The 18337-nt window shown below is 39.0% G+C and overlaps 1 protein-coding gene across 2 annotated transcripts in view; it reads left to right on the top strand.

The window, feature by feature from the left end:
* TTC27 (tetratricopeptide repeat domain 27) overlaps positions 1-18337 on the top strand; it is a 172046-nt gene that overhangs the window by 119880 nt on the left and 33829 nt on the right. For both annotated transcript variants that reach the window (XM_072770575.1, XM_072770576.1), the window contains one exon: positions 2403-2630. In XM_072770575.1, coding sequence (XP_072626676.1) covers positions 2403-2630 — 228 coding nt within the window. The remainder of the gene's footprint in view (positions 1-2402; positions 2631-18337) is intronic.

Raw genomic sequence — 18337 nt, 5'->3', positions numbered from 1 at the left:
GGGATTGACTGAGCCGCCTGTGATGGGAGAAAGGTGACATGATGCAATATTAACTCTAAATGAACTTTCACACGTTGAAGATGTGCATGATTAGTGCCAGAGCAGTCACTCAAAAATAATAAAGTGATATATAGCTAAAAGGCAATAGAGGAAGAAAAATGAATGACTAAAACATTTGATTCACCCAGTCAAACGCCTTCACTTGCATATGGGCCTCATGAAAATGAGTTTGTCCTATGTTGTCATTCAGCAATCATCTACATCTGAGTTTGGGCTATACTAGCTTGCCAGCTACAAGGGAAGAGAAATTCCTTTTAGGCAATCATAGAAATTCCTTGGTTCTCTGACCTTGAAGATTTAAAATACTGAATGTCGTTTTCTTTCTTTGAGCTGTTCAGTGAACTTAGAAGCCGCCAACTTACCTCCCAGTCTGGTATCCTCAGTGTTCTATCATTTAATTATAGAAGCCTTACATTAGGTAGGTGCTTTTTTTTTTAATTTTATTTTTTTTAGGTAGGTGCTTTATTCTAAGTTCCCACTTGTGATAATTTAAGAAATTCTTTAATCACCGAATATCATGGAGTACCAGTGTTATACCTTCTCATGATCACTGGCTCCTCATGTTTTCAGATCCAGTTAGATCACAAAACTAATCACAAATTTTTATTTTCTGCAGGGGTAGCCTTCAGAATTTCTGGGAGGGCGTGGGTAATCAAGTTTCAATGCCATATTGCCAGGAGAAATACCTTCTTCAGCTACACTGTAAGATCATTTCAGCAAAAAATTCTGCTGTGGCTATGGTGTGTTACACATAATTTGGTTGGATTCTATAGGCATATGTGTAAATATACATGTGTAGATGTAAATATACATGTGTAGATGACTTTACATATATAGATGACTTTGCAGAGTTATGGTTAGATACAGTAACAACTTGTATCATCTGTTATAGAGGATTATATTTTAAAATTTCATGTTTATTTTGGATATTTGGGGTTTAGAACTCTTATCCTTTAGAAACTTTTATAAATTTTGGTTTCATTTTCAGACTAGGCCTAAAAATCCTGCACAATCCATAACCTCTGTAGAAATGCAGAGGAACAAGCATCCAAAGACACTTTTAGAAGCACAACCGGCTTTTTTTTTTTAAATTTAAATTAGGTAACATACAGTACAATATACAATTGTCTTTTATTTTTTTTTATTTTTTTTTTTAATTTTTATTTATTCATGATAGGCACACAGTGAGAGAGAGAGAGGCAGAGACACAGGCAGAGGGAGAAGCAGGCTCCATGCACCGGGAGCCTGACGTGGGATTTGATCCCGGATCTCCAGGATCGCGCCCTGGGCCAAAGGCAGGCGCCAAACCGCTGCGCCACCCAGGGATCCCTACAATTGTCTTTTAAAAGATTTCACAAAAATTGAACTGCTTAAGAATTCTAGCTTTGTACAACTAAAGCAAATCAACTAAGCAAATCAGCTCTATAAATTAAGGAGTCTAAGGTATCATTTTAGCTACTATAGGATGGCTTCCTGGCCATCTACATCCATTATGGCTGTGGCTGTCTTGGCATCTTCGGTGACTCCAATGCTGTTTATAAGAAGGTGTTTGTATGTGAGGATGGAAAGTAGAGCTGCTAGCATGCTGTTGAAACTGAACAGAAATAAGGGGTAAGGGGACATTGTTGGGGGGAAGCAGAGTAGTAATGGTAACAAGTATAGAATTAGCTTAGCTAATGAGGTGAGTCAGAATTGTAGATGTTTGAGAATAATACCCAAGCTTGTGCAGTGTACTGAGGATGGTCTTTAATTTCTAAAGGGAATGGATTGTCTGGAAACAGGCCTCATGTTGGCAAGTTTTATCTATGAGAAGAAGCAATGACTATTAAATTGTACTCCTCTCCTTCTTTGATAAATGTTTCAGCAAACCCAGGCTCCCTGAACATGCCATTTTAAAAAAGGAGAAACCAAACAAACACTAAGTAAATAAATAAAATAAAAAAGGAAAAACCTATGTTTCACTGCCGTTGGGTAAAAGTGAACTAAAGACACTGCTCTGTCACAGTGCTGACAACTAGAGTGGGAGCAAATGGGAGCTCAGTATCATGGAGTAAGCTTCTCTTGGTGCCTTTCTTTCCTAGATCCTCCTGACATCTAGGATTCCAGATGTCAGTAAAGCAGTTCTTACTTCTTGTTCTTCTCTTTTACCTGTACCATATTTGTTTTCTCTTATTCAGCTTGTGGTCCCAGATGGCATAAAATAAGCAGATCATCTCAAACTTTGAAAAGAAAAAGAAAAACTTTTATCCTGTGGGATAAAAGATGTATATGTGCTAAAACAAACAAACAAACAAAAAGCTATTTGTCATTATAAGCAATTCATTTGTTTCTGTTATTTCTAGGCAGAAGAAATCCTTAGGCAAGAGCTGGAGAAAAAAGAGACGCCGAGTTTATACTGCTTACTTGGAGATGTCCTTCGAGACCACTCTTGCTATGACCAGGCGTGGGAGCTATCTCGCCACCGTAGCGCTCGAGCCCAACGCTCCAAAGGCCTTCTCCATCTGCGGAACAAGGAGTTCAGAGAATGCGTGGAGTGCTTTGAGTGCTCTGTGAAGATCAATCCCATGCAGGTGAGACAATTCAGAAAGCCCCAACTGCTCTGGCACTCATGTTTTTCTTTGCTTTGGTTCCTTACTGAATGAGTACCCGTTTCCTGTCCTCCTGCCTGGTGAGCTTGTCTCCATAAGCTGATAATGGAGTCTCCAGTGCTTTGTATATGTTGTCAAACATGTTGGTTTTCTCTTGTGCACTTTCTGTTGCATTTCTGTTATTTACTTTTCTGTTTTATTTTGTTATTTCTTTCTTTTAACTGTCCTTAACACAAAATTAGGAAATGAATGGGACTCCAAATTATAGACCCTGTAGGACTGGGCAGGGGATTGTTGAAATCAATAATGAAAGCAAAGCTCATATAAACAGGGTAACCTCTAGAATGGATTATTGATCATTTAAGAAAAAGTTTAAAAATACTTATTTTTAAATGTTTAAAAACAATTTTAAGGTTTGAAAAAATAATACAAGAAGAGTCTGGATCTTTAAAATAAATGACAAGATAAAGCCACAGGAGAGGACCTAATTTTGAGGGGGATGAAATTGACCTTACTTTGTACTTAATGATATGCAGTTGGTAAAATGATTTTAATTCTGAGAAACAGTGATGGCTTTTTTAAACCATACTTTCCTTATGACTGCTTCCCTGTTTCACCAATCAAATGCACACATCATTGTCAGCCATGGGTCCTGACAAACATGCATACTGACTTGGGAGAATTCTGGTTAAAATACTAATTTGTAATCAGTTACTAATATTGACTGAGCACTTACTATGAGCCAGATACCTTGTTGGGCTTTTTGCTGGTTTTTGAACTCAAGGCAGCCTGACCCCAAAGCTTGTATGATTTTTTAAAAATTGTGGTAAAAAGCACATAAAATTTACCATCTTAACCATCTCTAAGTGTACAGTTCTGTAGTGTTGAGTGACTTCTCATTTGCAACCATCACTGCCATCCATCTTTGGACTTATTTTATTCTGCAAAACTAAAGTTTTAGTTTTAGTTTTGTTCACATTGAACAGTAGCTCTCTCCTCTCCCCTTTCTTTGGTCTCTGGCAACTGTTCTACGTTGTGTCTCCATGAATTTTTGATAATGTAAGTACCTCATATGAGCAGAGTCATACCAGCATTTGTCCCTTTGTGACTGGCATATTCCACTGAGCATAATATCCATGGTGTAGCATGTATCAGAATGTCCTTTTTGAAGGCTGAGTAATATTCCATTGTATGGATATGCCACTTTTTGTTTGTCTGTAGTTGAACACTGGGTTGCTTCTACCTCTTGGATGTTATGAATAGTGCTGCTATGAACAAGTGTGGGCAGAGATGATCATTTTTGGGTAGGTTTGGGGCATATTGAAAAAGAAGTACATTTTTTAGCTAATTGCTTGCTTTCATCATTCTGGGCAATGAATATAATAAGAACCTTCCAAATCAGCTGGCTTGTAAGAAATCTGGGGAAGAGTTTATCAGCAGAAATTAGATCATCAGCAGAAATTAACAGGTGCACTTGGCAACAAGGATGTTTAAAGTGTACTTAGAGTTGGTTTTTATTTTTTTATTTTTTTATTTTTTTAATTTTTATTTATTTATGATAGTCACACACACAGAGAGAGAGAGAGGCAGAGACATAGGCAGAGGGAGAAGCAGGCTCCAGGCACCGGGAGCCCGATGTGGGATTTGATCCCGGGTCTCCAGGATCGCGCCCTGGGCCAAAGGCAGGCACCAAACCGCTGCACCACCCAGGGATCCCAGAGTTGGTTTTTATTGACAGCTTTCTCTAACAGTGGTTCTTAGCTGGGGAGGATTTTGCCCTGCAAGGGGCATTTGGCACTTTGGGGAAAGTGACGGGGTGGGGGTGGGGAGGCGGGGGGGGGCGGGGCAGGTGTCTGCTACTGCCACCTAGTGGGTAGATTCCAGGGCTGCTGCTACGCATCCCGGAATGCACAAGATAGCCCCCTAAAGTAAAGAATTATCCCTCTGAAAATGTCAGTTGTGCCAAGATTTACAAACCCTGCACTAACTTGATTATTACTAGGCTTTTTTTTTTTTTTTTGGTAGGAAATAGAACTCAATATTGTGTTCTCAAAATGTTACTTTTAATATGGGAAATTGTATGCTATGCTTATTTATCTTAGTACCTCTGCCTAAAATTTGCCTAACCACAGCTGCCATAATGAGTAAGAAAATAAGCTCCCTCCCTTAGTCTCTGTAGTCTAAGTTAAATCAGCGCCACATACCTCACAAACCTGGTTACTCTCTCAAGCACACAGTCTCTTTCCAATACACTGACATTCGTGTTTTCCTTGTTTTGCTCCTGCCTCACTGGCTCCTCCTTCTCAGTCTTGGCAGGTTCCTAGGCTTAGCCTTTGGGCCTTATCTTAGTCTACACTGGCCCCCTAGATTTCATCTGCTCCCACAGGTTTGATGCCATCTGTACACTGACAACTCCACAAAGTGGGTTTCAGCCCCATTTTCTCCCCTGAACTCGAGACCCCTGTGTCTAACTGCTACCCCCCCACCCCTCCATGCGTTACTCTGACTTAACATCTCCTGTGTCTAAGATACCATTCTCCCCCTCCTAAAGGCTTTTGTCCCATCCTAAATTACCCTTACTGGTCTTTCCTGCCTCTGCCTGTGTTCCCATCTGCCTATTCTCAGTGACCATCCAAGTCCTTTCAGATGTGAATCACATGTGTCATTCATCTACTCCATTCCCTAGTGATAACAGCCCAAATCCCTGAAAGGCTGGCAGGGCTTCTCCCAGCCTAGCTCCTCCCATTCCCCCCACCTACCCACTCAGCTCACATTAGCCTCTTTGTGCTTCCCTGAATATTCCAGACACATTCGTCCTCAAGGTTTTAGCACTTGCTTTCCCTCTGCCCAGAATGTTCTTCCAGATATCTGTGTACCTCACTCCATGATCTCATTCAAGTTGTTGCTCAAATATCACTTGTTCAGAGAGACTGTCCATGATCATTCTATGTAAAATCACAGCCCACTTTCCATCTCTGCCTTTCTTTCACTGCTTTTTCTTCAGAGCGCTTAGCATCTTCTAATATTTTTACAGCTTATTTTGGAAAAAAAAAAAATTCTATTTCTCCTTCCCTAGAGTGTAAGTCCTATGAGGGCAGAAGTTTTTAATCTATATGGTTCATTTATATTTTCCTGGTGCCTATACCAGAGCCTAGCACATACTGGGATTCAATAAATAAATATTTGTTGAGTGAGCAAATAAGTAATATCTTTAGCCAGTTAGTCAATCAAATATATATACTAATCATCTGCTGTGCATATAACATTGAATCAGAGGACAAAACAGTAGCAGCAGATCACCAAGGAGGCTGGTGTGTATCCTCTGTTACAATCTAGTGAAGTGAACATAAGCAAAACTAGCCAATAGTATGAGGCATCAAAGAAATACCAAGTGAGTTATTTGTAAAGCACCAGTCATAGAGAGGTCAAAGAAGTGGTATAGATAGGATGGTAGATAGTGGAGATAGGATGTTGCATTTGGCTTTGAAGGACATTACTTGAATAGGCCAAGAGGAGGGCAGTAGTGATGGCATTCCAGGCAGGTGGACAGTATGAACAAAGCCCTGAAAACAGAAAGGAAGGGGAGAGAGAGAGAGAGAGAGAGTGAGTTGGGGGAACAGAGGAGTTAGTGAAGTTAGAAGTTTTGGAGAGTACGAGGGAATAGGGCAGTTCCAGTGGAAAATCTGGACTGGAGCCAGATTATAAAAGGTCTTAAATGTGAGGCTAAGCTCTTTGGCTTTTTACTTGGCAGATAGGGAGCCATTGGAGGGCTGATTTGTGTTTGGCTTTCTTTTGAATGAAGGAATGTGGTTTGTGTGGAGGTAATTTAGGCTTATTGTTTTGGCAACATTGTGGCCATGTGAGATACTAGATGTAGACAGGTTTGGGAGGCAAGCACTAGTTTAGCGTGACAGTTATCAGTATGGCAAGGGCAATAGAAAAATGGGATGGGTATGAGGGAATTTGCAAGGGAGGACTTGACAGGACTTGGTAGTCTCATTATATAATTTTGAATTAATTACTTAGCAAGACAAAGAAATGACAGTTGCTCAAAGCAGCATCACAATACAAACAGATGTTATGTGAGGATATTTTGTAGTTTGTCATATGGATCCAATTCAGACAGACTGTGAGCCATGCCAAAATATGCAGGCATTTGATGCTACAGTTGTACAGAACTACTACAAGATGCAAACTTGGACTCCGTAGACATCAGAACTTAGGATCCAAGTTTAAACTCTCTCTGAACAACGAGAGCTCCTGCATGCTATTGTCTCCTCTGAGTCCTGAAATAGAAGGAAAATATAAGAACAGAATTTAATAGGAAAAGGAATTTAAAGAAATGTATTCTCTACTTTCAGACATTTCCAAACAGTTATTTTTAATAACAAAATTTGGGCAAAATGAGAGTGATATTTGAATGGCTTTTATGCAATGCAATGACTTTCTGAAACCGAATTGGTATAAAAATAGGAATGTTTGGTTTTATATCAGGGAGAGTCTGCAAACCCAAGTGCAAAATCTGCAGTACATTTGTTAGAGGACCAGAAGATGTGTGTACCATTTACATTTGTGCCTTTGAGATTGTCAGCTGTTGTTCACTCATACCTACCTGTTTCATTTTCCCAAGCAACTTCTGAAACTACTAAAATTCAACCTTAGACTAGAGCTTATGGGCTGTTGGAAGCTGAAGAAAGTGAGAGGCGGTGGTAGCCAAACCTCCAAGCAGGATCTTACAGTCTCAGGACCAGAATTAAAACAGATATCCTATGTCTACTTATTATTCCCATTGTCTCCTACTCTTATGTAAAAAGTAAAAGCAAGGAAATTGCTCAGATATCAAACCAGTATGTGTAGCTCTGAAAAAGGAAAATATCACTTCCTATTATTTTTTTTACCTTCTGTCAGTACACACACTATATTCCTTTTCATTTGTCAGTCCTTCTCCAGTGTGCACCCCCCATCCCCGTTTATTTTCCTGAACTCTCCTCATTGAACTGGTCACCTACCTTTGTAAGGTTATGTGATATTACTCCAGAGACATGCATAGGCAGAAAGGCTGTAGTTGAGAAGAGGTGGGCAGTTGCCGTGGATTTGACAGGGTCAGGGAAGGTGGTGCTGGAGATGGGGCAGGAGTTAGCACCTGTGCCCTGGATGGTGCAAGGTGAGTAGATGTTCAGAAGGGGAACTGACTGCCCAGGGAGAAGAGCATGAAGAAAGCCATGGACTTGAGAGTTCATTAAACATAAATGGCCAGTTTATGCTTGTTATCCTCGTAACCCAGTGTTTGTTGCAAGATTTTTCTTTTCTTTTCTTTTTTTTTTAATTTTTAAAATTTATTTATCAGAGACACAGAGACAGAGAGAGAGAGGCAGAGACACAGGCAGAGGGTGAAGCAGTCTCCATGGAGAGAGCCTGATGTGGGACTCGATCCTAGGTCTCCAGGATCACGCCCCGGGCTGAAGGCAGGCGCTAAACCGCTGAGCTGCCCGGGTTGCCCAGATTTTTCTTTTTTAAATGAAGTATTATTGTTGCATAAAGAGCAGTTGGAGTGGGTTTTCACAGACATTCCACTTTGTACCTTCTGCCATAGTCTCATCTAGTATTATATTTAATGCATTTGCGATGGACAGAGCACCCACTTTACAATGACCAGTAACAGCTTGTCTCTTTTCCAACCCATTCTGGACACAACTTGCTAACATTACCCATTCAAGGACAGCATGCAGGATGCTTGCTGATACAACCTACTGTGCTTGTTCAGAGGTGCTGAGAACAAGCCATCTCTTTCAGGCCTGGGGTGGTGGTAGGAGAAATACTGGAGCCAATGTCTTTATAAGCCCCCTGGTATATATCAGACATTTGTGCCAAACTGCGGCCCGTGCGAGGCATGATGTTGCCTGGCTACCAGTTGGCAGGATTAGTGGGAAATGTGGAGAATCGTAGGCCAGACGTATGGGGAGCAGAGCAGAGCAGGCCTGCCATAAATAAAGCACATGGGGACTAGTCTGAATTCTCTTGCTATGGTGGGTTGGTCACTTATTGTATGGCCTAAATGTACCACTATTTTTATTCTTTTGCTTGATAACTTTTTTAAAAAAATTTTGTTTATTCATGAGAGACACAGAGAGAGAGAGAGGCAGAGACATAGGCAGAGGGAGAAGCAGGTTCCCGGTGGGGAGCCTGATGTGGGGCTCAATCCCAGGACCCCGGGATCATGACCTGAGCCAAAGGTAGACGCTTAACCACTGAGCCACCTAGGTGCCCCATTTGATAACTTTTTATATAGTTTATAATGAACCCTTTGGCAGCATTTATTTCCAAAAAGCAAATAAACCAAAAACGTATGTTTTTAGTGGACAATAAGGAGCTCAATTCTCATTTATCAAGAGAGCTAATGAACTTGCATAAAATGTAGTTGACATTTACTCTCCACCTCAGGGGCCATGGTTATATCACTGACTACATGAAAACCAGAAGACCTAAGTCTATTGAGGAAACATTAACATTTATGTCAAAAGTTAGTAGTTTTTTTTTTTTTAAGAAGTCATGTCTAAAGATAATGATTTAATATACAGGGATAGGAGATATATTTTCATGTCATTCAATGAGGCTTAACTTTTTTATCTAGCGCAAATGAAAATGAGCACAAATGGTTTACAAGATTGGTCCATACCACATTTTCTTGTACATGTATGAAAAGTTAAGATCATAGGTGTTAATGTGCTGCTTGTTTAGCAGAAGTAGTTTAGTACCAGTTGAATTCACCAGTTTAGTATCAGTGACATCAGATGCTTCAACTAGAAAAGTCATTAATTCTGTTCTCATGATGGTTTAGTTTTTTTCACCGTTAGTGGATTCAAAATAAAATTTTTGGAAATTCATTCTCTCAAAGATGAAACATCTGACATTATTTTGCATGCTGTTGTAAATTCAGTTAACAAGTTAAACATAACAGATAAAAATGTTTCTTTTAGTGGTGATAATAAGGATATAAATTTTGGTGAAACATGGCAACATGGTAAAAAGAATGCTCTTTCTGAATTAAGAAAACCTGTGGCACATAAATATACTTGGATTTGTTTGTAGTGGTAGATGTAGTGTGACCCAACCAAGCTTCTACTAATGGATATAAAAACTGTTGCCTGGATGGCTCAGTAGTTGAACGTCTGCCTTTGGCTCAGGACATGATCCTGGGGTCCTGGATCGAGTCCCACATTAGGGTCCCTCAGCGGGAGCCTGCTTCTCCCTCTGCCTGTATCTCTCTCTGCCTCTCTCTCTGCATCTCTCATGAAAAAATAAATAAAATCTTAAAAAAAAAAACTTGTCATTTATTTTATATACACTGTTTCGGCAATTGGATTAGAAGATTCTTGTGACACGTCTGATGTTGAATTAAAATTTGTATAGTGTGGTAGTATATACTTTTCTGTTTCTGCCCATCAAGTAGACTTTAAAAATGTTCAAGTTTTTGAAGAATTATATTATAAACCAATTTAATTGTCCTACTATGATATGAACTTTTTTCATTTTTATTTTTTTAAAGATCTATTTATTTATTTATGATAGACACAGAGAGAAAGAGAGAGAGAGAGAGAGAGGCAGAGACACAGGAGGAGGGAGAAGCAGGCTCCATGCCGGGAGCCCGATGCAGGACTCGATCCCGGGACTCCAGGATCGCGCCCTGGGCGAAAGGCAGGTGCCAAACCGCTGAGCCACCCAGGGATCCCCTGATATGAACTTTTAAAGAAAAAGTCTTTTGCATGTTGGCTGTATTATGTTCAAAATGAATTGGAAATCTTTTATGTATTCAATTAATGGAGCTCCAAAAAACTTAAGCTTTTGTAAAAAAGTTTTTTGCAAATTGTAATTATTGAAGGCAACACTTTCAAAGAGGGAGACATTAAAATTTTCCATAAGAGGAATAATGAGAGCTCAAATGAAAGGATTTGATTTTGAAATGCAAAATTATACTTTTGAATATCTCTACTGTATAGTCCACTGGGGCTGCTCTAACAAAATGCTACAGACTAGGTGGCTTAAATAACAAATTTATTTTCTCACAATTCTGGAAGGTAACAGTCTGAGATCAGGGTGCCTTTAGGGGTGGTTTCTAGTGAGATTGCTCTTCCTGGCTTTTGGATGGCAAGGCTTTTCCTCTGTGTGCATATAGTTCTTTTCTTCTAAGGATACCAGTCCTATCAGATTAGGGTCCCACTCCTATGACCTCACTTAATCTTAATTATTTTCTTAAAGGTCCTATCTCTAAGCATAGTCACACTGAGGGTTGATTTTCAACATATGAATTTTGAGAGGTATAACTCAGTTGTTATACCACCACCTAGGAGGAATCTTTTCTTTGTAATCTTTTACTAAGCAAATTTCAATTATATAAAATATACAATAGCAGAGAGACCACTATACTGAGCCCCTTCCCACATGCCCATCAACCAGCTTCAACAATTATTAACTCATGGCTGATCTTATTTCACCAATATTTCCCTAACTCTACCCCATATTATTTTGAAACAAATCTAATATATCAAATCATTTAATTTTTATTTAAAAAAATTTTTTAAATATTTTATTTATTCATGAGAGACACACACGGAAAGAGAGGCACAGACACAGAGGGAGAAGCAGGCTCCATTCCATGCAGTGAGCGCAACGCAGGACTCAATCCTGGGTCTCCAGGACTACACTGTGGGCTGAAGGCGGTGCTAAACCGCTGAGCTACCTGGGCTGCCCTAATTTTTAAATGTTGAATATATATCTCTGAAGAAATGGCTTTAAAAAGTAACTGTAATACCATTGTACTTAAAATATCAATAATAATTTGTAGGAAACTTTTTTTTTAAGGGGGGGTAGTGGTAGAGGGAGAGAAGAATCCACGCATAGCATGAAACTGGATGCCGGTCTGGATCCCACAACCCTGAGATCATAACCTGAGCTGAAATCAAGAATTGGACCCTTAACCAACTCAGCCACCCAAGTGCGCCCACAGGAAACTTTTATTAAGCTTCTTCTTTAATTGAAAAAATTTCTATTCTATATTTGAAATAGGCCTGTAGTTTAGCAGTGTCTAAATTTGGTGAAATTTACAGAGAATCCTAAGTAGAAACAACTTATTTGATGAATTTTGTCTTATTAAAAATATTTGTTCAGAGTGCCTGTGTGACTCATCCAACTCGTAACCTCAGCTCAGGTCTTGATCCCAGGGTCCTGAGTTCAGGCCTGGCACTGGGCTCCACTTTGGGTGTGGAGCCTAGTTAAAAAAAAAATTGCAGAAAGGAATTCTAAATGGAGGCTAAAAGGTAATTCCTAAGAAAAATACTTATAAGTTTCAATATTAACAAGATTAGTATTAAGAATATCGGGCAGCTCTGGTGGCACAGCAGTTTAGCGCCGCCTGCAGCCCGGGGTGTGATCCTGGAAACTCGGGATCGAGTCCCACATCAGGCTTCCTGCATGGAGCCTGCTTCTCCCTCTGCCTGTGTCTCTGCCGCTCTCTTCGCTCTCTCTGAATGAATAAATAAATCTTTAAAAAAAAAAATATTCTGTTTAGCAACATTTGCTCTGAGTTTACCAGTTATCTCAGTGCATTAAAAGTTTTACCAGCTTTATTGAAATATAATTGATATATTGCATGGTGTAAGTTGAAGGTATACAATGTGATTGATACTTGTATATATTGCACAATGCTTACCACAGTAGCATTAGTTAACACCTCTGTTACCTTACATAATGACAACTGTGTGTAATTATGTTCCTTTTGTTATTTTTAAATGTTCAGATAATCAGGATTTAAATATTTTTACCTTAATATACTTTTATTTTTCAATTTAATAACATTTAAAATCTACCCTCTTGGCAACTTTCAAGTATATGAGGCACCTTTGTTAACTATAATCACCATGCTGTATGTTAGAACCCCAAAACATACTAATTTTATAATTGAAAGCTTGTCTCTTTTGACCAGCGTCTCCCCATTTCCCCTGCCCCCTTAGCCGCTGACAATCACCATTCTATTTCTAGATTCAGCTTTTTAGATTCCACATACAAGTGAGAACATACAGTATCTGTCTTTCTCTGACTTACTTCATTTAGCATAATGTCCTCAGAGTCCATCTATGTTGTCACAAAAGGCAGGATTTCCTTCTTTATGTGGCTGGATAACATTTCTCCCTGTGTGTGTGTGTGTGTGTGTGTGTGTACTTTTTCTTTATCCATTCATCTATTCACAGACAATTAGATTGTTTCCATGCCTTGGCTGTAGTGAATAATGTTGCAGTGAACATAAGGGTGAAGATGCCTCTTTAAGACAATGATTTCAGTTCTTACAGATCTATATACCCCAGGGTGGAATTTGCTGGGTTGTATGGTAGTTCGGTTTTTCATTTCTCCTCACTACATTTAGAAAGAATATTTGCTCAGCCAAAATCTTTATAGCTTATAGACAAGAGTCAACCAAAAGTTTTAATAATTTTAAATGTATTAATAGATTTGACAATTAACAATCAAGAACAGCATTGGAGTAAGGTAATTTTTTGAGAAAATTGTAAGTACTAAGATCATATCAAAAACAAATTAATCAGGAAAACAGCAATGGCATGTTATTAGATTAGATATGATTAAGGAAATGAATAAAGTTTATGAACATCTAATAAAATTTAAGTAATTTTAATTCTGTAATATAGGAATGTTGCACATGTCATAAATGTGTAGCTTGATTAATGTTCCTTTTGTTATTTTTAAATGTTCAGATAATCAGGATTTAAATATTTTTACCTTAATATACTTTTATTTTTCAAGTTTGAATAGAACAGTCTTATACGTCCCCAATACAGTAAAACAAATTTGTTGCTGAACAGTTTGTCAATAATTAATAAGGCCTTTTTGAAGATATGTAACTTTAATGCTTTTTTTTTTTACTTTAATTCTTTTTTAATGCTCTTTCACTTTCAAAAATGTTGCTGTTTGAACAGTATATTACATGGCTGCCTAACTAAGCATTATCGAGAACCTACCATATACAGACACAGATATGGGGATGAATTTGGCTGTGTCATCCTATCAGTGGAAGGTGGAGGGTTTCCACCAGGGAGTGATAGGGGTAGAACTAGTTTGTGAAGGGACCTACATGCCCTTCTTCAGGATTATCCACCCCTGTAGATGTGGAAGCCTGTTGTGGTTTTGAATAAAAGAGTGAATGACAAAAATGGGATTATAGGAAGTTTAAATAAGGAATGAATGTTATGGATGACTTAGCAGTGGCTTTAGCCATGAAGGTGGAAAGATAGAACAGATTGAAGCCTCATTACAGAGGAAAATCATCTGGGGCTTACTCATTTGGACTGACAGGATGGAGGGAGAGCTTGGAATCAAGAGGATGCCAGTTTTCTCAGTTATCTGATTAAAAAGGAAAATGTCCTTATTCATAGAATCTAGAGAATTCATGAGGAAGGGAAGATATCTTTTATAGGAGAAGATGATATAACTTTGGATATTGAATATGAAAGTATATTACTGTGTCTAAACAGAGATGGCTGATTGTCCTTTGGACATAAGAACCTGAAGTTGAGTGGTGAGACCAGAATTGAGCTTGCAGATTGGGGCTTTTTTGTGGAAGTAACATGAAGCCATGCAAATGAATGCATTCTTTATAGAAAATCTTGGAAGAGAACACAGACCAAAACTTTGACCTTTGAGCAGCAGTTGAAGGAGGGCAGAAGAAATAGCACCAGTGAAGAAAGATTCAAACAAAATATACCAGAGCCTTGGTCAGAAGGGTAGGGATTCATGGAGAGGATTCTTGGAAACTAGAGGAACAAGTGTTAGTGAGTAATGTCACATGTAGTGATGAAGTCCAGAGAGAGCCAAGAAGAGATCACTGGATTTAGAGCTCACTAATGACCTTCAGAACCAGCTTCAGGAGGTTTAGAGTGAGTGGCACATGAGAAAAAGGATATGGCATGTGTAGATTGTTCATATTAGGAGCATGTCAAAGAGTTGAGAGTCAAAATGTCATGTACAAGGGGCAGAAGAGGCAAGTAAATCTTTTCAAGATACTGGAGACCTTTACATGATTGAGGGCAGTGGATGGATGGAGAAGAGATTGAATGTTATAGGGAGAGGGAAAGATAACTAGGGAATATCATTCTAGAGAAGAATGAAATGAGAAGAGATGAAGGTATTATTAGCTCTGGAAAAGGAATAATATTTCTGATGAGACTGGAAAGAAAATGAGAGCATTACTGTAATAATAACAATTTCTTTTTTTTTTAATTTACTTTAAAAAAAATATATTATTATTTATTTATTCAAGAGAGAGAACATGGGCATGAGCAGGAGAGAGGAGGCCGAGAAGAGGGAGAAGCAGACTCCCCATTTAGCAGAGAGCCTGACATGGGCTTGATCGCAAGACTCTGGGATCATGACCCTAGCCAAGGGCAGATGCTTAACTGACTGAGCCACCAGCCCCCCTCTTTTTTAAAGAGCAATGTCTATTTATTAAGCATCTTCTATAGTCTAAGCTAGAAGTAAATGTAAACCATTTTGAGGTATTGAGGGGGATAGGGAAGAATTGTGTTAAGACATGGCCTCTTGCCCTCCTGTGGTTTCTGTGGGCTAAATGAGGAGAGGAGGCAGAAATAACTTTGTATGTGGCCAGGGAGTAAATAGCGTGCTTTGGATGCCTGGTGATGGCATTATGAATGAGTGTGTGGACAGTCAGTAAAGGCCAGATGCGGATGTTCTGAACTAGGAAGAATGGTTGGGATTTGGATAGGAGGCAAAAGTTGGGAAAACATGTTGCAAGGAAGGAGATAAGCAGATGCAAAAACCAACCACACAGCCAACAAACATTTCTTGATAACTATTGGTTTTCACTGTTTATTTTTTTATTCAGTTATAATAATAATAATAATAGCAGATAACATTGAGTATTTACTAGGTGTCAGATACTAATCTAAGCATTTTTCATATGTTTTTAATCCTCACCACAATCCTTGAGGTATTTACTGTTTTTACCCTCATTTCACAGATAAGGAAACAGAATGTTAAGTAACTTATACTAGTTCCCATAACTTACAGTGGGTGGAGCTGGGATTTGAATCTGGCTTGCTGGTTCCAGAGCGCTTACTCTTAACCTCTTCCTTCTTGCCTCTAGAGGATGTTGTCTTATGTTAGGAAGTAATGGTGGATTTGGCTGAGGTTTAGTTAGAAGTTATGAGGGGGACCTGATGGCCCAGTAAGTTAAGCATCCCGACTCTTGGTTTTGGCTCAGGTCATGGTCTCAGGGTTGTGAGACCCAGCCCCACATTGGACTCCAGGCTCAGAGCAGAGACTGCTTAAGATTCTCTCTCTCTCTCTCTGTCCCTCCCCTGTTCACACTCTCTTTTTTTTCTCTCTCTTCTAAAATAAAAGAAATAAAATCTTTTAAAAAGGAGTTAAGGAAAGCTTTGAACTCAAAACTGTCACATTTTAAATTTTTTTCTTCCTTTAATGAAGAACCACTGGAGTTTTCATCAGGAGCAAAGAGAAGTTACACCTTGGGTGTTTTGTCACTCATGACAGTGAGTGTCTCTGTGGAGCTGGGGAATTTTACAGAATCTGAGGCAGCACTTCCCAGCCCATTCTATACATAAGACCACACTTCTGTGATATGATACTCTGATAGAATTGTTCATTATTTTGGGAACTTGTGCTCTTCCTTGATTTGTAGAGGTTAATTTTCGACTTCATTGTAGTTTTTGAAAGAAGAAAGTGTTTTTATTTGAAATGGAGTTAAAGATTTTCTGTTGTGAACTGGTATTAGCTGTGGTGGAAAGACTTGAGGAATTGGAGCATACATTCCGATGGAGAAGACAGAATGAACATATGTGAATAATATGTAGAGAAAAAAGAGATTCTTTCCTTTTTGTTCTTCCTTTCTCATATTGGTAAGCAATAAAAAATGAAACTCTTAAAGTCTAACTTGCATAACTGCCAGGAAACACAAGCATTTCAGTTAACATCTGGGCTGTAGCTGTGACTCAAGGGTGGTGGGGAGGACAGAAGCCTTGCCACCCTGAACCTGATTCCAAATCCTAGTGGCCATGAGGAACAGAATGTAGGTAAATCACCTCATCTTTCTGAGCTTCAATTTCCTTATTTGTGAAGTGGAAATTATAATACCTGTCTCAGCATGCCACTGGAGGAATTAGAGACAATGTATGTGCAGTATCTAGACGTTTCCAGGTGCAGATGACATGTGAACACCTGTATTACCTCACATTATGTATTCTCTGGAAAGAATGGGCAAATACAAGAGCCAATGCTAACCAAATTGAGGAAAGGATTAAGAGAAGGGCATTAAACAATTAATAGCCTATCTAGTAGAAGAAAAAAAATTTATGTGTTGATCCCACAGTTTAAACAAGACACTACAATAGAGGAAACTTCCTTTAGGGAAAGAGAGAAGCTGGCAACTGAGGACTTGTGTTTCCTTAGGAAGGAGAACTGCATGTTCTAGTAAGAAATTTGGTTATGAAAGAGCTGGTGGTGCACAATTTAAAAGAATGTGAGCCCCAACCATCACTTCAGGAAGAGCTGTTACCAAAGAACACTGGTATCACTCTTGGATTTGTCTTGGTCATTTCCTGTTTAAGGAAACCCCACTCAACAACTTATCTGCATTTGGGGTCATGGGAATGAGTCAGGGATATGGAAGGAGGGGATGGAGTGTGCAGCGCAGCCTTTAGGATTCGTGCTAACGTGTTGAACATGATACCAGAAAAATTCAGTCAATCCCATGAGGAGAGTTAGCCAAAGTGTGTAGCTGCTGATCATTCATTCTGCAGAAACTTTGAGGAGGAAGGAAATTTGAATAGTAGACTCATCATTTAAGAAAGAAAATTGTAATACATAAGCAGTACCTATTGCAGATGAGTTTTAAGACCCTTGTAAAAATTAACTTTTTGTTGTAAAAATAATCCTTGCCCATTGCCTAGTGGTGCCTAGTCTTTATTAGCCTTTAGAGTAGCAAACTGTTTAAATTCTTGTTTTAAAAAACGGTTTAATTTCTAATTACGTTAATACATATTGTACTCCTCTCTTCATCACACCCATCGCACGCTAGGAACCAGGAACTGTTGTGTGACATCTGGCAGATTACTTCTTTTCAAGGCCTTGTTTTCTACTCTCTACCTCTTTTGAATAGATTTCTAAGGCTTCAAATGGAATTGATTCCTTCCTTGCTCCTCAGGCCCGCTGCTTCTCCAGTTTGTATCATCAGGGTACTTACTTTGCCACTAGATGGCACTAATGTACCTTCAAACCCTGTTGCCTTCTGAGTTTTCAGCATCCTGGGTGTGAAGAAGCCTTGGGATTTTTGTTCAGTCAAATCCACATTTAACAACTGGGTGATGGAGACTCAGGGGTTAAGTTACTTAGAGCCTCTCGAATTCCACTCATCCATATTCCCCTGTATCCCACTGCTCTGTGAGGGAAACAGAGAAAGACCAGGTTCTCAACCATTCTTGGTCTTTGTTAATTGTTTTTAAAATAATTTTAAGCCATTCTTTGAAGTGCATATATCATCACGTTCAAAATAAGTAGTTGGCCTGCTTTTGTGTTTCTGTATTAGCTCCCTCAGATAAAAGAAGCTAGACTGTCAGCTTCTAAAGATCACTGCCCTACCTAGAACTAGC

This window comes from Canis lupus, chromosome 12 (genome assembly GCF_048164855.1).
Source record: "Canis lupus baileyi chromosome 12, mCanLup2.hap1, whole genome shotgun sequence".
Taxonomy (NCBI): Eukaryota; Metazoa; Chordata; class Mammalia; order Carnivora; family Canidae; genus Canis; species Canis lupus.
The sequence above is the reverse complement of the archived record's forward strand: the minus strand, read 5'-3'. Positions and strand labels throughout refer to the sequence as shown.